The following is a 26,463-nucleotide window of genomic DNA, read 5'->3' as shown; positions in this document are numbered from 1 at the left end:
TCCCACCTATCCCTTCCCACCTGCCCCTTCCCATTTATCCCTTCCCACCTGCCCCTTCCCATTTATCCCTTCCCAACTGCCCCTTCCCACCTGCCCCTTCCCACCTATCCCTTCCCACCTGCCCCTTCCCACCTATCCCTTCCCAACTGCCCCTTCCCACCTGCCCCTTCCCACCTATCCCTTCCCACCTGCCCCTTCCCACCTATCCCTTCCCATTTATTCCTTTCCACCTGCCCCTTCCCACCTATCCCTTCCCAACTGCCCCTTCCCACCTGCCCCTTCCCACCTATCCCTCCCCACCTGCCCCTTCCCAACTGCCCCTTCCCACCTATCCCTTCCCACCTTCCCCTTCCCACCTGCCCCTTCCCACCTATCCCTTCCCACCTGCCCCTTCCCACCTGCCCCTTCCCACCTATCCCTTCCCACCTATCCCTTCCCACCTGCCCCTTCCCACCTGCCCCTTCCCACCTATCCCTCCCCATCTTCCCCTTCCCACTTGCCCCTTCCCACCTATCCCTTCCCACCTGCCCCTTCCCACCTGCCCCTTCCCACCTATCCCTTCCCACCTGCCCCTTCCCACCTATCCCTTCCCATCTTCCCCTTCCCACTTGCTCCTTCCCACCTTCCCCTTCGCACTTGTCTTCTGTTGCACCTTGGAAGTCAGGGTCCTTCCTCATCACTGAGGTCTGGCTCAGCTCACCCGCCCCAACTCCAGGTGGATGAGTGCTGTGGGGTGGGGTGCGGGGATGTGTCCATGGTAGTCAGTGCAGTCACAAAGTCGCTATTCAGGTGGACAGTCACACGTGTTGGGGACATGGCGGAGGGACCGCTAAGGGCGGGAAGTGGAAGGTCATGAAGGGCCCGGGAGTGGCAGCCAGACTGTGGTCCACTGTTTCCAGTACCCAGCCTCCCCACCTGCTCCAGGGCACTTCCAGCTTCTCCAAGTCTGGGGCGTTTCTGCGAAAGGAGTTGCTGTTAACCCCACCCGGCTCCATGCTGTCACCACAGAAGTGTATGAGACCAGATGTGAGGAAAGGGGACCGGAGGCAACACCACAGACTTTGGGGAGCCAGTGGCATTGAACGTCAAGGCATCCGTCTGCTTATGCTCCGTTGCATTCATTTATCTGTGTATTTGCTGACATGTCACCGGGGGTGGGGTGGGGCTTGAGCAGGGGTGAGGGAAGAAGAAGCCCCGGTTGGACTTCCGGAGGAGATGGGAACATGAACTAACGCTTGGGCAAAAGGACAGGCACAGGTGCAGGGACAGCCCAGAGGGTCATTCCCAGTGGGACGTCTTCCTCTCGATAGTCCTTAGCTGACTGAGTCCTGGACGCTGCTGACCACGAAACATGGCCGATGTCATCAGCTGCACATGGAGACTCCACTTCACTCACCTGTGCTCACTCTCAGCCAGCACGCCCTCACTGCAGACGCACTGTTCAGCCAGACAGCGCCAGGACATACCATGCCTCCCCAGGCCCAGGCCTGGCAGACAGACCCAGGTCCCAGGTCCCCATGGAAGCTCCTCTGTCCCAGAATGGATGCAGGCTAGCCAGCCTGCTGCTCACTGCTTGGGGCTTGGGTTTGAAAGCAATTTCTGCAGCCCTGTCTGAAAAAAAGGACAGAAAACTTCCCTTACAGCGAGAGGAAGAGATTTGCAAGTCCAGGAAGCACAGGGAGTCCAAAACAAGATGAACCCAAAGAGGCCCACACCTAGCTATAATAATTAAAAAGCCAGAGGCCAAAGACAAAGAATCTTAAAAGCAGCAAGAGAACAGCAGTTAGTTATCTACAAGGGAGCACCCATATGACTGTCAGCTGATTTCTCAACAGAAACTTTGCAGGCCAGACAGGAGTGGCAAGAAATATTCAAAGTGATGACTAGCAAGGACCTACAACCAAGATTACTCTACCCAGCAAAGCTATCATTCAGAATTGAAGGTCAGATAAAGAGCTTCCCAGACAAGTTCATTACTGGCAAACCAGTATTCAGGAAATGTTCAAAGGTCTTCTTTAAGGAGAAGAAAAAAAAGATAAAAATGTGGCAATAAAATGGCAATAAATACATATCTATCAACAATTAAATTTAAAAATCAAAATAAATGAACAAGCAATCTAATGAACAACATAAACTGATGAATAAAATAGAACCAGAGGCATGGAACTCTGGAACAGACTGACAGATCTCAGAGGGAAGTGGGGAGAGGGATCAGGAAGAGATTAACCAAAGAATTTATATGCTTACATGCATTACCTGTGGACACAGAAAATAGGGTGGTGAAGGCCTGGGGTGGGGTGTTATCTGGGGGAGGGGGGCAATGGGGGAATGAGGGGGACATCTGTAATACTCTCAAAAATAAAGATTAAAACAAAACAAAACACCATCTTATATAATAACTAGAGGCCCGGTGCACAAAATTTGTGCATGGGGAAGGAGGGTGTCCCTCATACCGGCCTGCACGCACTCCAATCTGGGACCCCTCAGGGGTGTCCAACTGCCAGTTTAGGCCTGATCCCACAGGGGATCATCCCTCTCACAATCTGGGAGTGCTGCCTGATTGCCCCTAACCACCTCTGCCTGCCAGCCTGATAACCCCCTAACCACTCCCTGCTGGCCTGATAGTTGCCTAACTGCTCCCCTACTGGCCTAATAGCCCACAACTGCCCTCCCCTGACGGCCCAATGGCCCCCAACTGCCTTCTCCTGCCGGCCCAATTGCCCCCAATTGCCCTCCCCTGCTGACCTGATGGCCCCCAACTGCCCTCCCCTGCCGGCCTGATGGCCCCTACTGCCCTCTCCTGCTGGCCCAATGGCCCACAACTGCCCTCCCCAACTGGCCTGATTGCCCACAGCTGCCTTCCCCTGCCACGACCCGCCTCCTCCACACCATGCAGAGCTGCGGGACCCCCAGGCCTCACCGTGTGGAGCAACAGCCGAGCCCTGTCTCCCCTGTGAGTGCAGCCATCTCGTGGCGACATTGTGCGAGGGCATCGCGCAAGGGTGTGATGCCACGTAGGCTTTTATTATATAGGAAAAGCTAATATGCTAATTAGACCAGACAGCGGAACGACATTCCGGAATGACCTGCAGGAATGACCAGTGGGTGGGGGGCAGGGCCAGTGAGCCTGCACCGCCAGGTCAGCCATGGTGGTCCTGGCGCCCTCCTTTCTGCAGAGGCAGCGGGAGAGGCAGTGGTGTAGTGCCAGTCCTGGTGCTGCACCTTCTGCAGAGGCAGCTGCAGGGGAGCGGCCCTAAGCTGCAGTCAGACATCCCTGAGGGCTCCCGGGCTGCCAGAGGGATGTCTGATTGCCAGCTTAGGCCTGATCCCCTGGGGAGTGGGCCTAAGCTGGCCGGTGGACATCCCTGAGGGCTCCCGGGCTGCCAGAGGGATGTCTGATTGCCAGCTTAGGCCTGATACCCTGGGGAGTGGGCCTAAGCTGGCCGGTGGACATCCCTGAGGGCTCCCGGGCTGTGAGAGAGCGCAGCTGGGCTGAGGGACCTCCTGAGTGCAGACATTTTTGTGGACTAGGCCTTTAGTAAACAAATAAAAGTCACTCAAAAAGGTATAGAAAACTTGAAAAAGCCTTTAATCATTAAAAATTTATATACCTGCCCTAGCCAGTGTCATTAAGTAGTTAGAGCGTTGGTCTGCACACAGAACGGTCCTGGGTTCGATTTTCAGTCAAAGGCATGTACTTGGTTGGGTTGTAGGTTTGATCCCCGGTGTATGGGAGGCAACCTGTTGATGTCTCTCTCTCACATCAATGTCTCTTTCTCTCCCCCCTCTCCTCCCCATGGCCCTCCTTCCTCCTTTCCACTCTCTCTAAAAATATCAATGGGAAAATAGCTTTGGTTGAAGATTCAAAAACAATTACGTACCTAAATTTTCAAGAAGGAGTTGTAATTTGGTGAGTGTGGTCTGCACTGGTGGTGGGAAATCCTCCCCGTCTCCTACAGACACATTAGCCATGGATGTGGAGCCGCGTTACCTGAGGCCCAGCGTGAGCCATGTGCGCACAGCAACTCACACTCTGCCGGGCCCTCATGTGACGCCACATTGAACATCATCTCCTCTTTGGGAAAATCCCCTGAACAAGGTGTGTACTTGCTCTTGGCATTTCCTCATTGGCTGCCCTCTCCTGGCTTTACAGCCAAGGGTAAATGAGGGTCTTAAAAGAAGGTCTTTTCCAAGACAAACCTTCTCTCTCTGCCTCGAACAAGTAGAAAGAATGGTCGGGGAGCTCACAGCACATGGGCCGAGGGTCTTGGAGCTGAAAGGAGATGCAGTGTCTCCCACACAGCAGAGGCCGCCTCACCCCTCAGCTTTCTGGGCAGGTGCCCTCAGGACCCAGCTCCTTCTAAGGCCGAGGAGTCACACTGGAGGGAAGACAGTGCCGTAGTCAGGCAGGCACTGTGGGGGGATCTAGAGCTGTTCCTCCCGGGCTGTACAGTGTGTTCCAGAGCCCGCCTGCCTGCTGCCCCTCTGCAGCGGGCCCTGAGAGAAGGAGTCCCGCTTTGCACGAAGAGTCCTCGCCGCTCCTTCGTGGGGAGCACTGTACCTAGGAAGATTGACGTCTTTGCCTGGAAAGACCTCCTGTTCTCTCAGCTGCTCAAGGACTTTCACCCTGCCAGCCTGATCATCCCCTCACCAGAATGCTGGCCTGTCCCCTGCCCGGCCCCCAGAGCGGCCTTCTCATGCCAAGCGTGTGTCTCCAGGAGCCTCTGTGTCCGCACACCATGCACTCTGCCACATCCGCAGCCTCAGAAAGAACGTTGGTCCAGGAGGCTGCGCCCAGAGGGCTGGATCCACACAGACTCACCTTCTGTTTATTTAACTATGTAACCACACCACACCCAGGGCATCTGAGAACGTGGCCGAGAAGGCCCGCACGGCGATGGTCGGCAGCGGACAAGGTTATCACGAGCTGCAGGTGCCGGTGAGCAGGTTTACGCCTCTCCTCCGCACTCACAGGGGAGACAGGGCTCGGCTGTCGCTCCACACGGTGAGGCCTGGGGGTCCTGCAGCTCTGCATGGTGTGGAGGAGGCAGGTCCCGGTGGAGGAGGCGGGTCGTGGCAGGGGAAGGCAGCTGTGGGCAATCAGGCCAGCTGGGGAGGGCAGTTGTGGGCCATTGGGCCAGCAGGAGAGGGCAGTAGGGGCCATCAGGCCGGCAGGGGAGGGCAGTTGGGAGCTATTGCGCCGGCAGGGGAGGGCAGTTGGGGGCCATCAGGCCAGCAGGGGAGGGCAGTTGGGGGCCATTGAGCCAGCAGTGGAGGGCAGTTGAGGGCTATTAGGCCAGCAGGGGAGCAGTTAGGCATCAATCAGGCCAGCAGGGGAGCAGTTAGACATCAATCAGGCCAACAGGGGAGTGGTTAGGGGGTGATCAGGCTGGCAGGCAGAGGTGGTTAGGGGCAATCAGGCAGGCAGGCAGGCGAGCTGTTAGGAGCCAGAGGTCCCAGATTGTGAGAGGGATGATCCCCTGTGTGATCAGACCTAAACTGGCAGTCGGACACCCCTGAGGGGTCCCAGATTGGAGAGCGTGCAGGCTGGTATGAGGGACACCCCCCTTCCCCGTGCACAAATTTTGTGCACCGGGCCTCTAGTTATTATATAAGACTAGAGGCCCGGTGCATGACATTCGTGCACTGGATGAGGGTCCCTTAGCCCAATCTGTGCCCTCAGAGGCGGGAGAGGCTCCTGCCACCACACTGCACTTGCCAGCACTCACCAGCCATCAGCTGGCTTCTGGCTGAGCAGCGTTCCTCCTGTGGGAGTGCACTGACAACCAGGGGGCAACTCCTGCATTGACCGTCTGACCCCTGATGGTCAGTGCACATCATAGTGACCAGTCATTCCGCTGTTCAGTGAATTTGTATATTAGGGTTTTATTATATAGGATGGTGTTTTGTTTTTTTTAATCTTTATTGTTGAGAGTATTACAGATGTCCCCCTCATTCCCCCATTGCCCCCATCCCCCAGATAACACCCCACCCCAGGCCTTCACCACCCTATTTTCTGTGTCCACAGGTAATGCATGTAAGCATATAAGTTCTTTGGTTAATCTCTTCCCACCCCCTCTCTAGTCTATATATATGTAAGCCCAGTGACCAGAATGACAGAATGACCAGAATGACCAGAACAACTGGTCGCTATGATGTGCACTGCAGCAGCCAACCGGCTCAATTGGGGCCCCAATCAGCTGTGGCACCTCCTACCTGCTGGTCCCGCCCCTGATTGCACCCCCCCCATCAGGGGCAGGGCCAGCCAGCCAACATCCTGTGGCCCCCCTGGCCAGCCCCTCCCTCAATTGTCCCCCCCCCCCCCATGAGGGGCAGGGCTGGCCAATCTCCCACTTCCCCTTGCCCTGCTGGCCCAACCCAATCAGCCCCCATCGGGGCAGGCTGGCTGGACCCCACCTGTGCACGAATTCATGCACTGGGCCTCTAGTTATCAAATACAAGCCTTTGGTTGTGGTGTGGACAGATAATTACAGGTTAGTTTCTGTATATCTCATTTCAGCATTGACCCTCCTCTTCCACTCTCATTGCCCTCTTCCAGCACTAAACATGCTTGCAGTTTTGTTGGGTCCTGGGGTGTCAGCTGGAACTATGAGTAAATGGCAAAGTTGTATGGAGCCCCTTTATTTGAAGTCAGGAATTGAATTAGAAAGTGCAAGGACATGGTGCCGACAGAGGCGGCCCAAAGAATTATCTCAGACCAGAAGCATCAGCCAGGCCCCAGCAGTCCCTGGCACAGCCCAGCGGTCTGTCTGTTCTTAGGCTCCGTTCTCCGCACAGACTGTTTCACTTAACTCGGGGAATCCCAGGTTTCGGAGGACAAGCAGGTAGAGACCACCTTTGGTACAGCATTAGAAGCCACCAAAGTCTAGTTTATTCACCAAGCAAACGGGGAAGGCGCTCCTCGACCTTAGTGAGAAAAACAAAACAAACTGAATAAACACGCTGCGATGAGTGAGTCTCATTTCCTCCTAGATGTGCACACGGGCAGTTCTGTGCCGCGACTCTGTCTCAAACCTTCCAGCATGAAGATGCCCAGACGTTGGAAAGAAAGCAGAATAACAGAGCTGGGTCCCACAGGAAAAAGTTGTGGGGCCAAAGCATGAACCTTGGGGAATGCCCCTAGAATAATAGAGGAATGGAATGCCACGTGTGGACGCTGGTTAGGCATCACCACGTGGGACAGAGGGAGATGCCCCCACCTCCAGGGAAGTGCCCGTCTTGGAGATGCTTCCTGCTCGAGGCTCAACAGTCCGCCTCCTCCAGGCCACGAGCTCCCAGGTTTCATCATGCTGGGACAACGTGGGGTGCAAGCTGGCCATCCAGCCCTGGGAGATGGGGGAGCACAGACCTCCCATGGGTGGGTGGGCTTGGTTGACCCACCGACATGCCAGCCCCCCCCCCCGCCCACTTGCTCACTCCTGCCCCCCAACCCCACCGGTTGCCCACTGTGCATGGCCCCACCTCCTCACTGCTCAGCTCTCTCCCTCTCTGCCCCTTCAGCCGCACTTTGTGGACCGGGCATCTGGATTTGAGAGGCAGGGAAGCCCTGATTGGAGAAAGTGAAAGCCCACGGGCCCTTCCCACTCGCCCGGTTCTCGCCCAGGCTGTGTGGGTGGCTCACCTAACACATAGGCCACAGTTGTGTCCTCACACCAGTGTGCCCGGTGCCGCACGGCCTGACAGACACCCGCTCACAACACTGCGGGTCCCAGGCTGCCGCTGCTCCCTCCCGCGGTCCTCACCCCGCTCCGGGGGCCTTCCTTTCTCTGCTTTAACGCAGCAGTTGAAGTCCGCAAAAGCACGTCCAGGGTTCAATGTTAGGGGACGTTTAAAAATCAGTAATCGGGTCCTCCAAAAGAGAGAGGTTTGTGCTGCTCCTCTGGGCCAGTCAGTGACTGGGTCCCCGAACGTGGGATGAGGGAAACCCGCGGGCTGCGTCAGGGCCTGTGTCTTTCCGCGGCTGGACCTCCTCCTGTCATCCCTCACTCTTCCGTCTACAGCGTCTCCTTTTATCTGCGCGTTTCCCTCCATAAACCCCTGCCTTTATCTCAATATAATGAAGGGGCTTCAGAGACCCCAGCTCCCCCTCCTTTCAAATCAGAGGCCCTGGAGAGGCCCAATTAAGTGCATAAAGCCAGTTTGTGTGGGAACACTGGAGACTTTAGTACCCAGCTGCCTTCCAGGGGGGTCCTGAAGCTGGGAGGCACCTGCAGCTCCCTCTCAGCTCCCCCCTCAGCTCCCCCTCAGCTGCCCCCCAGCTCCCCCACAGCTCCTCCTGCAGCTCCCTGTCAGCTCCCTGTCAGCTCCCCCCCAGCTCCTCCTGCAGCTCCCTGTCAGCTCCCTGTCAGCTCCCCCCCAGCTCCCCCTCAGCTCCCCCTCAGCTCCCCCCCAGCTCCCTCTCAGCTCCCCCCCAGCTCCTCCCCAGCTCCTCCTGCAGCTCCCTGTCAGCTCCCTGTCAGCTCCCCCCCAGCTCCCCCTCAGCTCCCCCTCAGCTCCCCCCCAGCTCCCCCTCAGCTCCCCCTCAGCTCCCCCTCAGCTCCCCCTCAGCTCCCCCCAGCTCCCCCTCAGCTCCCCCCAGTTCCTCCTGCAGATCCCCCTCAGCTCCCCCTCAGCTGCCCCCCAGCTCCTCCCCAGCTCCTCCTGCAGCTCCCTCTCAGCTCCCTCTCAGCTGCCCCCCTGCTCCCCTGCCCTTTCTCATGGAGTGTCACAACCCTAAGGGCCTGGGACTGCTCATTGGGGGTGCCCTGCTCTGAGCTGGGCGCCCTGGTGGAGAGCCTGGAAGGAGAGGGACCGCGTGGCTGTGGAGGAGCCCGTGCGCCCCGTGGGAGAGGCTGCTCTCATCCTCCAGTGGAGGCAGGACGGGACGGAGCAGCGCGTGAACCAGGGAACTGCTGGAGCGCAAATGTGTTGAAGAGTTTGGGGCCGGTTAGGAGCTGCCATGGACCGGCTGGCCACACCCAGTTTGTGTTGGGGTACACTGGGCGGGGGGTCACATCCCAGTGCCCTCAGGAGTGGGGCGTTATTGAGCACATTGATTGTCAGTGGGAGGCTGTGAACCCGCACCCTCTCCGGTGGGAGGGCTGAGGGCGAGGTGACCCCTGCATTGAGTCCCACTCCCTCGTCCCGAGAAGCTGCCTTCTGCAGGGTGATCCCATGGCTTCCAGAAGCATCCGTGGGGCGAGGAGGAGCAGCATGAGCCGCCCCCCTGTGAGATGGGCCCGCCTCTGAGTGGGACCCTGTCTCCACGGGTAACTCCGGGGAAGGGGTAACCTCCCTTCCGCGTTGCTGAGCCTCAGGGGAGGCCCAGGGCCGTCCTGCTGTGCCCTCAGCGCCCGCCAGGCCCCTCAGGGGAGCCCCAGGGCCATCCTGCTGTGCCCTCAGCGCCCGCCAGGCCGGTGTGGGCTCCGGGCGAGGGCTTTGGGCAGGGGACGGACAGAGCGCGCCCACAGCCCCGTGTCCCCAGGGCAGAGGGCGGGGCAGACGGAGAGGGCACGTGGATGCCACAGGAGCCCAGGGCCACAAAGGGCCGAAGGAGGGGAACACCATGGTTTTTCTCTTTTCCAATCCGTTTGGAGACGGGACCCTGGCGACAAAGCGGACACTGGAACAAGGTGGCACAGCCAGTGTGGGCTCCGAGCCAGCCGCTGCCAGGGCTGCCGGGAGGTCCGTGGAGCACACGGGCCCGGGGCGGCCGGCAGGTCCGCCGTGTGCACACGAGGGGCAGCTGGCCAGGACGCCGCTCCCACGGCCCGGCACTGAGAGCCTCCGGCGGGCGTCAGACCACAGCCGCACCGGCAGCACGGCTCCGGCTCCGTGGGCAGACGCAGGGAGGCCAGGCGCTGTGCCTGCGGAGGCGGCTCCCCGCCAGGTCTGGGCGTGAGCGTGTGCGGTGTGCACACGTGGGCGTGTGAGGAAGCGCGGCCCAGGGGGCGGACTGCCGTGGGGTCAGGGAGGGCGGCTTTGATTCTTGCTGGTGGCACTTGACGGTCCAGCTGCTCAGGGTGGTGCCCCCACAGCGCCCCTCACAGGTCTCTGGGGCCACAGAGGACTTGGCCAAGGGCTGAGGTGCAGATCCCACTCCCACATTAACAGCCCTCCCGCTGGGCGTCTCCGCGTGGGGATGTGGAAGCCTCACTGCTGCTCCTCGCGGGCGGGCACGACCTAAGGAGGCAAGGTGCCAGCAGGCGGCGGCGGGGGTGGGGAAGGCTGGTCTGGAAGCACTGCGCCTGCCGCCTGCAGGAGAGAGAGGAGAGAGAGGAGTGCCAGGAGGGAACCTGGGGAGGGAGGGAGGGGAGGGTGTGCGGGTGAGGGAACCGGGTCTGGCCTGGAGGCTGCGGTCCTCACCAAGGGCCCGGGCCCTGTCATTACTTGAGCCAACTCCGCAGAGACGGGGTAGACTCACGTGTGAGCGTTTATCCAGGTCTGCCGGCAGCGGGGGGGCAGCAGGGCAGCCACTGAGGTCTGCTCTCTCCCCGCCATCAGCCAGCTGCTTTGACTGGGTAGAAGGAGGAAGATGGCCCGGGGCAGTAGGGGTCACGGCGTGGGGAGGTGGGGAGGTCTAATGGTTACAGGCAATGGGGCTGGGGGGTCACAAAGGGCAGGCAAGGGCGGTGCCTCTGGGACCAGCTGTGCCAGCAGCAAGGCTCCATCTTTGCAGGACGAAGCGGTTCTCAGGAGGGGGCCGGGCTGCACTCCCCTGTGAGCGCCCCTGTTGCAGGGCGCAGCTCCCAGCCGGAGAGACTGCTTGCTGTCAGGACAGAACGTGGCAGCTAGCGGAGCACGATTAGTATTTCCTATCACCATAGCTCGTCCCGCTGTCCTATTTCTGTCCCCAACACTCGGAGGAGCCCAGGGCGGGCTCAGCCTGGGTAATGCAGCACCTTGCCTTTCAACAAAAATTGCTTACAATTACACAGAATTAGCAATTTTAAATTATTAATGGTGGTGAAATAATGTGTCTATTCAACAAGTAATTTGTTGCAATTTTTAGTAATTGAAAGTAATTTCTCGCAATTAATCCTAATTCAGCGCATTTTCTGGGGGCCGCCTTTATTCACGGGGTGCCTCCCTCGGCATTGTGGGTGCTTTTCCAGGCACTTTGTTCAGTGAAGTTTGCCAGGCAGGGTGCCTGGGGCCCAACAGCCAGCCTCTTGGAAGTGCGTGGAGAGAGCATGGTCCAGGCTGGCACAACGGGGCTGCTCTACTGGAGATGCTGACAAGACTGCCAGCTGGGCCCTGACGGAGCTGGTGTGGGAGGAGCTCCAGGGAGCACCTGGTCCAGGCGAGGGGCTGGTCACGGGGCGCTGGCGCTGGGGTACAGGGCTGTGGAGCGGGCTCTAGTCATCAGCCTGATTCCCCTGTTCCCTTAGCGTCCAGAGCCCGCTCAGTGGGCAGGCGCCCTGGGGGGTGGGGCAGGGCTGGGAGTTAACCTAATCACGGTGGATTTGCATATGAAAAGCAGTCCTGGCTGACAGTCTCCTGAGGGCCATCTCTAGGGTGAAATCTGTCACCTCCTTTGTCAAGTAGCAAATAAATATTCCGACTAGATTCTTCAGAAATGAAACGGCTTGGCTTTATCTGGGAAGGGGCTCTATTCCCCTTGCAAATTAGTTGTTTTAACTCGACACTGCTTCTCCTGCTGCCGTGGGTCATAATGAAACTCGGTGTGGTTACGGCCTTCCCATGTTTATTTTCTGTTGGAAAGGTGGGTTCCCGCAGCCAAAGACACCGAGACAGAAGCCAAAGGGCTCGGGACCAGGCTGCCTCGCCACCTCTGGGCAGCAGGCTGTTCAGGAGGGTGGTCGGGCCTGCACTGTGCGGGGCGGAGATGGGAGAGCGGGGCAGCCACATGATGAGAAACGGGAATCCTGCTGCTCACGGTGCCGGTTCTGTTCTGACGAGAACGCAGTCGCACGGGCTGGGAGCGGGGCGCCCCGGGACGCGGGAGCGCACATCGCGATGGGCTCCATCCCTCTGTCCCGAGAGCTGCCTGTCATCGGGGGCGATGCACACAGCCTCGTGGCTGCGACAGCCTATCCCGGAGGCGCCTGCTCCTCACACCCCGCCACGTGGCTTGTGCCTGTCGCCATTATACCTGCCCTCTTGCCCACGCCTGTGATTCCTACTTCCCACGTAGTCTCTGTGCTTCCACCCGATGCGAGCAGCTGGCTCCCGGGGAGGGGCAGAGCCGATGTCTGTGGGTGCTCTGCTGCTGCCCGTGCTGCGGGCAGGATTGGAATCAACGCTCATGGAGGATTCAGCCCTCTCTCCCCTGAACTGGCTCAACGAGTCCTGGGCGCCCAGACCCCTTGGCTGTCTGGTTACAGACGCACTGTCCCCGGGCAGTCGCAGGAGGCCGTCAGCGGGCACAGGTGTGAATCGATGTCGTCCCAGGGTCGCACGTGTGCCCGGCCCTCTCCCGCCGTGTCTTCCCCCAGCTGCCTCCCTGGCCCCGCCGCCGAGTCCGCAAGGCCCCCTGCGCCCCTGCAGTGAAGGGAGGGCCTCAGGCCGCCAGCACACGAGCACGTAGAAACGGTGCCACGCGGTGGAAGGCCAGTGGGCAGAGAGTGAGCCGTGAGGATGTGTGCGCCCTGCAGGCGCCACTGAGGCAAGACCGAGGCCCGAGCCGCAGAGACCAGCAGACCCAGGGCAGTTGCGTGTCTGTGCTGTGGCCCGGCCTGAGTGACAGCGGGCGCTCTGGGGGCGCAGGCACCCTCTGCGGGGCGGTGTCCTGGCTGCGCTCCTGCCTCGCGTCCAGCGGGCACCTGTCTCACCCCTCTGCCCGCCCTGCTCTGTGGACTGCCTGCTCCGGCAGCGGCCTGATGCTCCCGCGCTGGGTGCTGGGCGGGTTCACGGAGCCAGTCTGCTTGGTAAGTGACGTGGCGAGGAGCCTGGTGTGGGCCGCGCCTGCCGGTTTGTTAGGGCAGTTCTGTGCGCTGGGCGCTGATTTGGTCTTTCTGGGTGGGAACAGCCAGTGTCCCTGCAGCCCCCTTCAGGCAGGATGGCTCCGAGTGGGGAAGGGCAGGGCGCCCTCCGCACAGTGACCGAGGACGCAGAGGTGAAGAGCGCAGGTCCAGCACCCATCTAAACAACCAAGAAGGAAAGGGGCGGGAACAGTTCCTGGGACCGCCCACAGCCGGGGCCCTTCCCCCGGAGGGAAGAGGGGAGCAGGGCCCATGTTCCGGGTGACACATGCCACGTGCCTTCCTGTGCCCGTGCTGGCCCCCTGGGGTGGGGGCCCTCGTGCTCCCAGCCCTGGTGCCAGGGGCCAGCTCTGCCTTAAAGGGGCAAAGCATAATTTAAGGGATTAGGGAAATGCCAGTGCCTTGAGGCTTGCAGAGGACTAAGGAATTGGTAAAGGTGCGATGGCCACAACACGGTGAGGGCACGCCGACGCAGAGCTGCAGCCCAGTTGGGACGGCGGCCCCCGTGCGGCTGCCCAGCAGGCCCAGCACAGGCTCCCGCAGGACTGCCTGCTGTCACCGCCCCCTCACCCCCACCCCCGAGCGCACAGCAGCCACAGCCAGAGAGCTGGTCTCTCTCCACCTGAGCCCCTCGTGTGTCCGCGGGGGCTGCGGCGACGCTGAGGCCGCCCCAAGCACAGGGCAGGGGCCTCCTCACACAGGAAGGCCCCTCGGGCTACAGGGACTCGGCAAGGGGGCTGCGGACACAGGGCAGCCGGCCGGGGTCGGACCGGGACCTCCTGGTTCATGGGTCGACGCTCAGGCACGGAGCCACACCAGCCGGGATGACTCTTAAAACTGCCCCAGAAAAAACCTCCCAAGGACTCCAGATCAGGGAATAGTCAGAGTAGGTAGGAGAGTTGTCATTTTGCAAAAGCACTAACCTGAATGGACGCCTCTTCCCACTCCTGGCCCTCAGCCCTCTGCCCTCTGCCCTCTGCCCAGTGACACTGGCTGATTTGGGAAGATAGGAGCTGGCCCTGAGCTCGAACGGCCGCCTCCCAGGGTGCTGGGCGCTGAGCCTCCTCCTCCCCGAGCACCCGCTCCCTGGGCGCTGAGCCTCCTCCTCCCCGAGCACCCGCTCCCTGGGCGCTGAGCCTCCTCCTCCCCGAGCACCCGCTCCCTGGGCGCTGAGCCTCCTCCTCCCCGAGCACCCGCTCCCTGGGCGCTGAGCCTCCTCCTCTTCCCGGAGCACCCGCTCCCTGGGCGCTGAGCCTCCTCCTCTTCCCGGAGCACCCGCTCCCTGGGCGCTGAGCCTCCTCCTCCCCGAGCACCCGCTCCCTGGGCGCTGAGCCTCCTCCTCTTCCCCGAGCACCCGCTCCCTGGGCGCTGAGCCTCCTCCTCCCCGAGCACCCGCTCCCTGGGCGCTGAGCCTCCTCCTCTTCCCGGAGCACCCGCTCCCTGGGCGCTGAGCCTCCTCCTCCCCGGAGCACCTGCTCCCTGGGTGCTGGGCGCTGAGCCTCCTCCTCCCCGAACATCCGCTCCCTGGGCGCTGAGCCTCCTCCTCTTCCCGGACACCCGCTCCCTGGGCGCTGAGCCTCCTCCTCCCCGGAGCACCCGCTCCCTGGGCGCTGAGCCTCCTCCTCCCCGAACATCCGCTCCCTGGGCGCTGAGCCTCCTCCTCCCCGAGCACCCGCTCCCTGGGCGCTGAGCCTCCTCCTCCCCGAGCACCCGCTCCCTGGGCGCTGAGCCTCCTCCTCCCCGGAGCACCCGCTCCCTGGGCGCTGAGCCTCCTCTTCCCGGAGCACCTGCTCCCTGGGTGCTGGGCGCTGAGCCTCCTCCTCCCCGGAGCACCTGCTCCCTGGGCGCTGAGCCTCCTCCTCCCCGAGCACCCGCTCCCTGGGCGCTGAGCCTCCTCCTCCCCGGAGCACCTGCTCCCTGGGTGCTGGGCGCTGAGCCTCCTCCTCCCCGAACATCCGCTCCCTGGGCGCTGAGCCTCCTCCTCTTCCCGGAGCACCCGCTCCCTGGGCGCTGAGCCTCCTCCTCCCCGAACATCCGCTCCCTGGGCGCTGAGCCTCCTCCTCCCCGGAGCACCCGCTCCCTGGGTGCTGGGCGCTGAGCCTCCTCCTCCCCGAGCACCCGCTCCCTGGGCGCTGAGCCTCCTCCTCCCCGGAGCACCTGCTCCCTGGGTGCTGGGCGCTGAGCCTCCTCCTCCCCGAACATCCGCTCCCTGGGCGCTGAGCCTCCTCCTCCCCGGAGCACCTGCTCCCTGGGTGCTGGGCGCTGAGCCTCCTCCTCCCGGAGCACCCGCTCCCTGGGCGCTGAGCCTCCTCCTCTTCCCCGAGCACCCGTGGGCGCTGAGCCTCCTCCTCCCCGAGCACCCGCTCCCTGGGCGCTGAGCCTCCTCCTCCCCGGAGCACCCGCTCCCTGGGCGCTGAGCCTCCTCCTCCCCGGAGCACCCGCTCCCTGGGCGCTGAGCCTCCTCCTCCCCGAGCACCCGCTCCCTGGGTGCTGAGCCTCCTCCTCCCCGAGCACCCGCTCCCTGGGCGCTGAGCCTCCTCCTCCCCGGAGCACCCGCTCCCTGGGCGCTGAGCCTCCTCCTCCCCGGAGCACCCGCTCCCTGGGCGCTGAGCCTCCTCCTCCCCGAGCACCCGCTCCCTGGGCGCTGAGCCTCCTCCTCCCCGAGCACCCGCTCCCTGGGCGCTGTGGCCACAGCAGGTGTGCGTGTGCATCATGGCATTTAGCCTGTCGCTCCTCTGCCTGAGAAAAAGGAAAACCCGGCATCTGGAATGCGGGGTGGGGGAGCGGGTGTCTGACCCAGTGACCGGCTGCTGTCCACTGCTCCCAGCCAGCACCCTGTCCAGCACCTGTCCACACCCTGGCAGGCACCTGACCACACCCTGGTCAGCACCTGACCAGCACAGCCATTCTAACATGCCACCCCCTTCATAACAGTTTAGCCGAGGAGTAATTTTTTTCACCGGGCACATTTGGACTCCGTTTTTTGATGGTGTCAGACAATGACACTTCGATGAGTTCAGTCTCCCAAGGTGACAGGGCTCCCCTCCGCGCTGATGGAGAGCGGACCGTCCCCGCCCGGCCCCGTCCGCAAGGCCCTCCGCGGCCTGCCTCCTGGGCTGAGGTCGGCGCTGACTGTGGTCCCTCCGCTCACGGTTTCCTGTGCCAACATCTCGCTGTCGGGCGCTGGTCCACGGCCCGGGACAAGCAGCGCTGGGCCCTGCGTCTGAGGCTGACCTGCGATGGGGGGATGTCCTGGCTTTCCCCGGGTCTTCTCTCCGGGCGTGGGCACTGCGGGGTGGCGCCGAGGCCGCGGCCTGTGCCCGGGGTGTCTACACGGTGCTGGCTCAGGGGCCGGGCTGTGACCACGTGACAGAGCAGCCGCTGCCTCCACCGCTCCCGGACGCCCAGGGGCGGGAACGCGGGCACCGCTGGAGTGGGCGCCGCCCCGGGGCCCGTGCTCACTGGTCGTGGCTGGTGAAGGGCTGTGGGTGGGCGCCATGGAAGTCCAGGGTGAGCTCAGTGTGGGGCTGTGGATACAAGAGACGCCCAGGTTAGGGAGCGCCCCCCGCCGGTCACTTTCCTTCTGGGTGGGCCAGGAGGTGCGTGAGGAGGCAGGTCCTGCCGGAGCCCTGGCACCCGGCTCTCGGAGCAGCCGGAGACAGCGGGGGCCAGGCTGGGCCTGGGGTGGGGACGAGGCGGCAGTGCCCCTTGGCAGGCGGGCGCACTCGCACGGAGGAGCGTGGGCAGTGAGGAGTCTCGGTCGGAGCCCCCCGAGGGTTTCTCGCCTCCCTGCTCTTGGTCTGTCCTGCAGGACCATGGCCCTGCCGTGCTGACGGTGTCCTGCCCACAGGCCCAGCTGCCCCACACGCTCCATCGCCCGGCAGCCAGACCTGGTCTCTCCCGGTCAGACACCTGGTGGTGGGCTGCTGCCTTCAGCCTGGAGCCACCCAGCAGCCCGTGACCACCCGGGGCCCGTGACCACCCGGGGCCCGTGACCACCGGGAGCCCGTGACCACCCGGGGCCCGTGACCACCCGGGGCCCGTGACCACCCGGGGCCCGTGACCACCCGGGGCCCGTGACCACCCGGGGCCCGTGACCACCCGGGGCCCGTGACCACCCGGGGCCCATGACCACCGGGAGCCCAGGCCGGGAAGCTGCCCCGACAGACCTGCGGGGGGTGGGCAGGCAGGTGAGCTTTCCGCGCTGGCTCCTCAGGTCCGTGTCCCTCTGCACGGTGAGCGGGTTTGGGACACACACGTGCCCCTCAAGGGAAGGAAAAGGGCTGTGAGAGGGTCTTGTCGGCGGCTGACCTCCCCCCAGGACACAGGGCAGCGGCAGGGGACGCAGGCCCCCGGCCGGAGCTTTCAGGACACCCGGGAGGCTCTGGAGGGCCCACCTGCAGTGTCTCCCCGCCGAGGGCGCCCTGCTCGAAAGTCGAAGACGGCGCTTGGCTGGGAGGCAGGAGCTGCTCCTCTTCGAATCTGGAGAAAGAAGCCCATCTGCCGTGTGGCTCCCGTGCGCAGGGGAGGCCTGAGCCGCCGGGCGGAGTCGGCCGGTCGGTCCTCCACCTGCAAAGTGTAGAAACGCTTTGTGTCGCGTGTGTCTGCTGCAGGGTTTCGGCCTGAGCGCAGCGTCCGAGTGCCGCAGGCTGTGCGCCGTGGGGCAGACGGTGGCCCTCCCTGGTGTTGCTGGGCTTTATTCTAACAGACTGGCCTCAGAAAAAGGCACTTCCGCCGAGTCCCGGCTCCCTTAACCGTGATGGATGAGTGTGCGCACGGCTATCCATTACCTGCAAATTATTGATAAAGCAGTGTTATGTGTAAAATCTTATTTCCCCGTGGAATTATTTAACACATTCGGAGCTGTGTGCTGAGAAGGCAGTCTTGCCGGCACTGATATGAAACGCTTTGTCAAGCCGGCGGGAGATACAATGGCAGCCACGGCACCAGCGGCTCGGGAGCCTGAGTGGATCGTTTGCGTTGCTTCGCTGGGTTTTAGAGCGGCTGGTGGCTGCGCTGATTGATGTGCATCGCCAGGCCCCAGGGACTGGCAAACAGCATCTGGTCTGTTAGGCACATAGGTGTTTAGATACTCATGTGTGGGCTAGAATCCCCTACCCATGTGTGCACACACAGATGCACACACATGCACGTACGCACAGACACGGATACATGTGCACACACGTGCACAGATGCACACATGCGAGTGCACACACATGCGCACAGATGCACCAGTGCACAATGCACATGCACACAGAGCCACACAGATATACACACAGTTGCCCATTCATGCACACATGCACACAGATGCACACACATGCACATACATGCACACTACACACAGCGGCACATAGATGTACACACAGTTGCCCATGCATGCACACATGCGCACAGATGCACCAGTGCACAATGCACATGCACACAGATATACACACAGTTGCCCATGCATGCACACATGCACACTACACACAGGGGCACATAGATGTGCACACAGTTGCACACACACGCACACATGCACACACATGCCTGCCCTCACATATACGCAGAGGCACACAGTTGCACCTGTCCTTGGCCAGGTTGAGGGGTGCAGCCTGAGGAGCGGGGGTCCACAGGGAAGGAGTGACCCTCCTTAGGGCTCTTGTCGGCCGGTCCGTCTCACCAGCCCGTGCTGCGTGGGAAGTACTATGTGTCGTCTCATTTCCAAGGTGATGCGAACTCACGGCTCCAGCTTCGCCCTCGGTGCCGACAGCCTCAGGCGGTGGTACAGAAGTTGTCGGCTCTTCCAGCAGCCCCACCCTTCCCCGTAGCCGCGGGGGCCGGAGGAGCCGAGAGGGACTGGGACTGGTCCTTGCCCATGAGGACTGGGCCCTTCCCACACCTCCTCCGCCCGCTCGCCCAGCACGTGAGCGGCCGCGTGTTCCTCAGGCCACCGTGTGTCACTCACTCAGGCCGCCAGGGTCTGCCTGGAGCTTCCCCTGCAGGCGGACGTCCCTCTAGCTGTGCTTCCACCTGAGTGACGTGGGCCCCGCTCTGACTTGATAGAATTGCCCAGAGTTGGAGGGGGTGCCTGGAGGCCCCCCGGGGCTCCTGTCTCGCAGGGTCTCTTCACGAGACCACGAGGTGGGACACTCACCAGGGCGTGCCGCACTGCGTCTGCCTGGTGCCTGTGTGGGAGACCTTGCATGGCGTGGCTTCTGCTCCAGCTGTCCTGCGAAACCAGGTCTCAGAATGGGTCCCCAAAGCTTAGCAAGACGAACAGCCAACAGGCCAAACAGAGTCAAACCAAAGTCAGGACCATCGCTGACGGTGAGCAAAGCTGGCAGCTGGCTGTAGTTCTGGGAATCCACGAGAATCCATGCACAGGGCCGGCTCCCAGGCCTCTCCCTCCTCGGTCCAGAGAAAGGCCGCGGAGAGAGAAGCCAGGGGCGGAATCCTCACCGTCTCTAGGAGCCCCGTGGCGGCTGGGACAGGAAGTCACTCCTCATCCTCCTGGAAATGGAACCGGGAGTCGAGCTGCCACTGGGTGGGGGTGTCCCTGGGTGCAGATGGGCGTGCAGGGCGGAAGGACGTGGGTCGGCAGTGCGCCATTTCTGCAGCAATAGATGGAAATTTAATCCGACGATAACAGCAGGTGGGACCCGGGGATGGGACACCCGTGCGGAGTCGGGACAGTGGGCACGTGGCTGAATCTCTCGTCCTGTCACGGTGGACAGCGAGTGCGGGATGATGATGCTTCCGAGGCCGCAGGTGCTAAGGCGGGACAGACGGGCCCAGCCCGGCCCGGCCCGGCCCGGCGCACACTGCGAGGGAGGCATCTCTGCACCAGGTCGTGGGTCAGCTATGCCCTGGGTGTTCTGTCCTTAAGAAAGGGGCGGCCCAGGGCAGGAGCTCTGATGCAGGCGGGGAGCAGCATGGGTCCCCTCGCGGTGAGATGGGACTCTGGGCGGAGGCCAAGGGCAGGCGCTGCTGACCAGGTGGACAAGCCGGGCTCTGGCTCTGGCAGCACCGTCTCTGCTGTGTGCCAAGTCCCAGGTGCGGGCGGGAGGCGGGGGGACCCACAGGGCTTGGGCGGCCGGGCGGGAGGCAGGGTGCAGGGGGTGGCCATGCAGAAGGGAGACAGGCCCCTGTGAGCGCCCGCCATGGAGCAGCCCCCCCCCCCCCCCGTGGCTGCAGCAGCACCTGATCGACTCGGGCTCCGTGGGTCCTCGGCCTTCGTGACCTGGGCACTTGGCTTTGGGTGGAGGGAGGTCGGCCTGTGGCTGAGTGAGCCGGCGGTGGTGGTCAGTGGGTGATGAGGCGAGGGGGGCGCCTGCTGCTCACTGTCCCGTGTGTCACTCAGGTCGCTTTGTGTGAGGGTCTTAGAGTTCCACGCGTGTGCTTAAGCCTCTGCTCGGAGAGCAATGGGCGCCACCGTGGTTCGTCGCCAGCCTTCTGGCCACCAAGGCACAGGACTGCCGTGTGGCACCGCCCTCCTTGGCGACGTGTCACAGGAGTGTCGTGTGGTACTTCCCGCCTTGGCGACGTGGTGCCGCTGTGCCCACGCAGACAGCCCAGCCCACCCTGGCTGGGGACAGAGCGCCCTGTCCCCTTTGCCCTCTCGCACCTGAGGCCACGGAGCAGCAGGGCCCAGCTGCCTCCGGGAGGAGAGAACGGAGCCTCCGGCCACCAGCCCGCTCACCCCTGCGCAGGAGGAGGTCACCGTGGGCCCTCCAGCCCCGGGTGCCGTCGGCTGGCCGCGGCTGCGTGCGTGAAGCAGGAGGGGCAGCAAACCGCCTGCCGCCGACACAGGACAGCACGGAGTGGGCCTCGAGCTGGTCACCAGCAGTAGGTGGGGGAGCACCGTGGAGAAGTAGGGACGTGCCGGGTCCTGGCAGACACGCTCTCTCTGCTCCATCGGGGCAGATCTGTCGTGTGGGTTCTCACGTAAGAGAGCGGTGTTGTGTGTTGGAGCCCTCGCCTCTCCCGGGGAGGGCGTCATGTTTCCGGGGATGCTGTCAGGGCAGTCAGCACAGCCCTCAGAAACGCACCCCGGTGCCTGCACGTCGCCACCCTCAGGAGTCACCTACAGCTTCCTTTTGCGTTTGGAAGCTCAGAAAAACGTTTTTGTGGTCATGCCATTGACCCAAAGTTACTTTCTCAGGCATGTGCGTGTGCGTGTTAACGCCGCTTCCTGTCAGTCAGTCAGCGTGTCTCCACATGGGGCCGCACAGCCGTCTGTCCTCAGTGGAAGCCACCCAGCGTGTGGGACGGAGGAGCAGATACTCAACCTTTGTGCCCAGACAGCAGACCTGGGGACGCCAGTCACAGCTGGATGTAGCGTCGCCAGCGTGGCATCCGAGCGGGCATGTGGCAGAGCAGGCCCAGGGAAGACAGCTTCTGTGGTGTGTGCCCCGTTTGTGACGGGCTCCTGGGCTGCAGCAATGTGACCGAGACTGAAGCCTGCGGTGGGGGCAGGACCCAGGGAGGCGGACTCGGGGGAGGGCTATCCAGGTGAGCAGAGCCAGAGATGGTGACAGTGATGGAGACGGTGATGGTGATGGTGACGGAGACGGTGATGGACACAGTGACGGTGACGGACACGGTGACGGTGACAGAGACGGAGAGGGTGACGGTGACGGAGACGGTGACGGTGACGGTGACCGACATGGTGACGGTGATGGAGACGGTGACGGTGACAGTGACAGACACAGTGACGGACACGGTGACGGTGACGGAGACGGTGACGGTGATGGACACGGTGGCCGTGACCGTGACGGTGACGGAGACGGTGACGGTGACGGAGACGGTGACGGTGACAGTGACAGTGACGGACACAGTGATGGACACGGTGACGGTGACAGAGACGGAGACGGAGACGGTGACGGTGATGGAGACGGTGACGGACACGGTGATGGTGACGGACACGGTGATGGTGACAGAGACGGAGACAGAGACGGTAACGGTGATGGAGACGGTGACCGTGACGGAGACGGAGACGGAGACGGAGACGGTGACGGTGACGGAGACGATGCTGCTGGAGGGGGGCAGGAAGATGGGAGGGAGTGTGTTGATGCGTCTTGAGCACAGATGCTCTGACCTGAGACAAGAGCCCTGCCGAGTGGGGCGTCCCTAGGAGAGGACAAAGGCTGAGCGCCTGTCGGGGGAGCAGCCCCGATCACCTCTTTCTGAGTGAACGCTGCTCCCGGGAGAGGTAGGCGGAATCCCCCAGATCAGAGCAGGCTGTGTTCCCTGAGGCTGGGCTCCCCGGGGCTGGGCCTGTGGCTCCCTCTCCCCTGGATTCAGACGACCCAGCAGACACCACGCGAGACAAGACTTGACATCTGTTTTCCTCAGCATCCTCCTGCTCTTTGTGGCATTTCTCACTGGACCCCTCACTGCCCAGTGAAGCCAGATCCTGCCCTGCCGTCTGCCCTTCGGAGATGCCCTGTAACCAGCGGCAGCGCAGGAGGCAGACTCGGCCGGCCAGCTGCCCTCTGCTCACCGGGTGGGGTCCACGGGCCACTCCAGAAATAGGGCGCCCCCCGCGCCTGGGCTCCAGTGACGCTGGGTTTTGTTTGGGTTCTTGTAAGAGCCACAATGTGGCCGGAACCACTGGGACCTGCTGAGAATGGGAATAGGGTGGCTTCGCTCGGCGGACCCGTCCCTTTCCAGGGAGCGACCTAAAGGGGAGTCTGTGGTCGTGCTGCCCTGAGGAAGGCATGGGTTTAAACCAGCCACCGACCGGCTCGCCAGCAGCTGCACTTTAGGCCGGACCCATCTGGTCTCGAGCTGGGTCCGCGGCGGCTCCCAATGTGTGTCCGGGTCCAGGTCACCTAGAAAATGAACCTGCAGGAGATCCGAGATCCGGGCACTTGTTGGAAGCAAACACTCGCTTATTTTAACCCTCGCAGTGTCTGCTCACCACGCACCGCGGCGCTGAGGCCGGGAGGGCCGGTCAGGCCCGGTCAGGCAGTGAGTCCTGTGGGAACTGCGCCTTTGTCTCCGGTCCGGGGCTCCCGGCGGGGAGAGGTGGCCGGTTGACTGTTAAGTAGCCAAACTGAGGGAGGACAGACAGACCCGCTGAAGACAATGGTCCCGCTGGGCGGGGGCGCGGGCGGGGCTTTCTGTCTGGCATTGAGACTGTCATCTCGCACCCAGACGGTGCTTGGGTGGGCGTGGGGAGGAGGGACCCATCCCGTCCCTTCTCCTCGGGGAACCTGCCATTGTGAGTGGCCTCCGACACTCGATTGATCTGATTCATCGTCCAGACGGGGCGGTGACCACCCACCTCCAGGCCCGTCTTGTTCTGGGCCGCCTGTGCCGGGACGGGGGGGCGGGGCCTGCTGCCCAGGCTGGGAGGGTTGGGGATGTTTGTTGGCTGCCGTTGTAACCAGGGGCCTGAGGTGGGAGCAGAGGGACGCTCTCCGGGCTCAGGGAGCACCAGCCGACAGCACACAGATCATGGAGCAGCACCGCACCCGGATCTGCCCACGCAGACCTGCTTCTGTGCGTCTCCAGCGGCCCCAGCGGTGTGCCATTCACCACCGGAGGGCTCGTTCCTCCGAGCGATCGGCACCAGGAGACTTGCCTCCCTGGCTCAGCACAGAGTCCAGTTCTGGCTCCAGCTCTGCAGCGAGGTGAGGGGCTGGCAGGCCACGGGGCCCTGCCACGGGTTCCCACCCAGGTGGAGAGCTGGAAGGCTAGTCGCCATGGCAACCAGAGAGGCAGGCTCCTCAAGCGAATGACAGGGACCTTCGCTTCCCACCCAGCTTTTATTCTTAGGGAAACAATAGTGTCGTGAGAGGCGACGGGAGGCCCGACTTCGCCAAGGAGGGTGTTGGGTGCGGTGGCCCAGCGGTAAGTCCCGTTGGCAGCTCAGCTTTCCCACCCTTCCCCGGTGCGTCCTCTCCACACGGTCATGGGTGTCGCTTGAACAAGGAGCTGCAGGTCCTGGGTCCTAGCTGTGGCACGAGAGTCCCAGGAGCCACACGTCTGCTCTGCGTGTTGAGCCTGCTCAGAGGGCACGCATGTCTGCAGGTCGATTGCATGGGAGGTGATGTTGTGAGACAGTACATCACACTGCACATGGGTTTTCCCGCAGATGCGCACAGTACATCACACTGCACACGGGTTTTCCCGCAGATGCGCACAGTACATCACACTGCACACGGGTTTTCCCGCGGGTGCGCACAGTACATCACACTGCACATGGGTTTTCCCGCAGATGCGCACAGTACATCACACTGCACACGGGTTTTCCCACGGGTGCACACAGTACATCACACTGCACACGGGTTTTCCTGCAGGTGTTAGCAGTACATCACACTGCACACGGGTTTTCCCGCAGGTGCTCACAGTACATCACACTGCACACGGGTTTTCCCACGGGTGCACACAGTACATCACACTGCACACGGGTTTTCCCGCAGGTGTTAGCAGTACATCACACTGCACACGGGTTTTCCCGCGGGTGCACACAGTACATCACACTGCACACGGGTTTTCCCGCAGGTGCACACAGTACATCACACTGCACACGGGTTTTCCCGCAGGTGCACACAGTACATCACACTGCACACGGGTTTTCCCGCGGGTGCACACAGTACATCACACTGCACACGGGTTTTCCCGCAGGTGTTAGCAGTACATCACACTGCACACGGGTTTTCCCGCAGGTGCACACAGTACATCACACTGCACACGGGTTTTCCCGCAGGTGCACACAGTACATCACACTGCACACGGGTTTTCCCACGGGTGCACACAGTACATCACACTGCACACGGGTTTTCCCGCAGGTGTTAGCAGTACATCACACTGCACACGGGTTTTCCCACGGGTGCACACAGTACATCACACTGCACACGGGTTTTCCCACGGGTGCGCACAGTACATCACACTGCACACGGGTTTTCCCGCAGGTGTTAGCAGTACATCACACTGCACACGGGTTTTCCCGCGGGTGTTAGCAGTACATCACACTGCACATGGGTTTTCCCGCAGGTGTTAGCAGTACATCACACTGCACACGGGTTTTCCCACGGGTGCGCACAGTACATCACACTGCACACGGGTTTTCCTGCAGGTGTTAGCAGTACATCACACTGCACGCGGGTTTTCCCACGGGTGCGCACAGTACATCACACTACACACGGGTTTTCCTGCAGGTGTTAGCAGTACATCACACTGCACACGGGTTTTCCCACGGGTGCGCACAGTACATCACACTGCACACGGGTTTTCCTGCAGGTGTTAGCAGTACATCACACTGCACACGGGTTTTCCTGCAGGTGTTAGCAGTACATCACACTGCACACGGGTTTTCCCACGGGTGCGCACAGTACATCACACTGCACACGGGTTTTCCTGCAGGTGTTAGCAGTACATCACACTGCACACGGGTTTTCCCGCGGGTGCGCACAGTACATCACACTACACACGGGTTTTCCTGCAGGTGTTAGCAGTACATCACACTGCACACGGGTTTTCCCACGGGTGCGCACAGTACATCACACTGCACACGGGTTTTCCCGCGGGTGCGCACAGTACATCACACTGCACACGGGTTTTCCTGCAGGTGTGAGCAGTACATCACAACACTCTGCATGTGCCTTGCTACCCTTTCTGTGCATCAGGGCTTTAATTTCAGCCTAAATGTGGAATTGTCTCCTAAACTCTATTTTTATACGATTCCCACCAAGATTTCAGTAGCACTTAATCTCTGTTCTTGTTCTAATCATGCCGAAATGTATTTAAGTCACTGTCCATGGTGTTGCCTGTTTTTATTTTAGAGAAATTTCCCACAAGCACTTGAAGAACAGGTGAGTTGCTAATTATTTTTCCTGCCACAGAGCAAAGGAACCGAAATTGTGTTCCATAACACAGTTGAGGAGGCAAATTAATATGTGGTTCAAAATGATGTCAAATAATGCTGAGCAACATGCTAAACACTAATTGATACCAATTTGACAGAAAATATCAGGAATGTGGCCTAGAAAGTATATGTGTTTTGTGTCATATCCAAAAATAGGCAAGAGAGCGAAAATTGTAAGAATTTGAGATTCGTTATAAGAGATAAAGTTCTCCTTTAAAATGATCATTTTTCTCTAAGACGCTTTCTCTTGTTCTCTCTCTGTGGTGCTGTATGAATGTGTGTGCGTGTGTGTGCGTGTGTGTGCGCTGTAGAAGTCAGAAACTGCAGGCTGTCAGGCCAACCCACCTGGTGAGTGGTGTGCATGGCTGTGTGGATGTACGTGCGTGTATATGTGACACACATGTGCACTGTGTGCAAGTGCACGCAGGCATATGTGAAAACATGTACTCCTGTGTGTGTGGTGTGCACAAATGCATATGAACATGTGTGCACGCACATATGCATGTGTGCACATGTGTGTTTTGTTTTATGAGTTTGGTCTGACACAATGTTTTCCTTGCAAACATTTAAAACCAGGACGAAATAGAAACCCACGTGGGTTCTCTGGAGAGAGCCTGCGTTCCTCCGCGGGAAGGCGCGTCCCATTTGGGGCGGTCCCCCCACCCC

General features: G+C 61.4%; 1 protein-coding gene across 1 annotated transcript in view; it reads left to right on the top strand.

The window, feature by feature from the left end:
* The window catches only part of PTPRN2 (protein tyrosine phosphatase receptor type N2), a 428,035-nt gene that overhangs the window by 84,717 nt on the left and 316,855 nt on the right, over positions 1 to 26,463 (top strand). Inside the window, exon 4 of the mRNA XM_054726069.1 lies at positions 21,443 to 21,985. Coding sequence (XP_054582044.1) covers positions 21,443 to 21,985 — 543 coding nt within the window. The remainder of the gene's footprint in view (positions 1 to 21,442; positions 21,986 to 26,463) is intronic.

Source organism: Eptesicus fuscus, chromosome 14 (genome assembly GCF_027574615.1).
Source record: "Eptesicus fuscus isolate TK198812 chromosome 14, DD_ASM_mEF_20220401, whole genome shotgun sequence".
Taxonomy (NCBI): Eukaryota; Metazoa; Chordata; class Mammalia; order Chiroptera; family Vespertilionidae; genus Eptesicus; species Eptesicus fuscus.
Note: the sequence above shows the minus strand (reverse complement) of the source record. Positions and strands in the feature narration are given on the sequence as shown.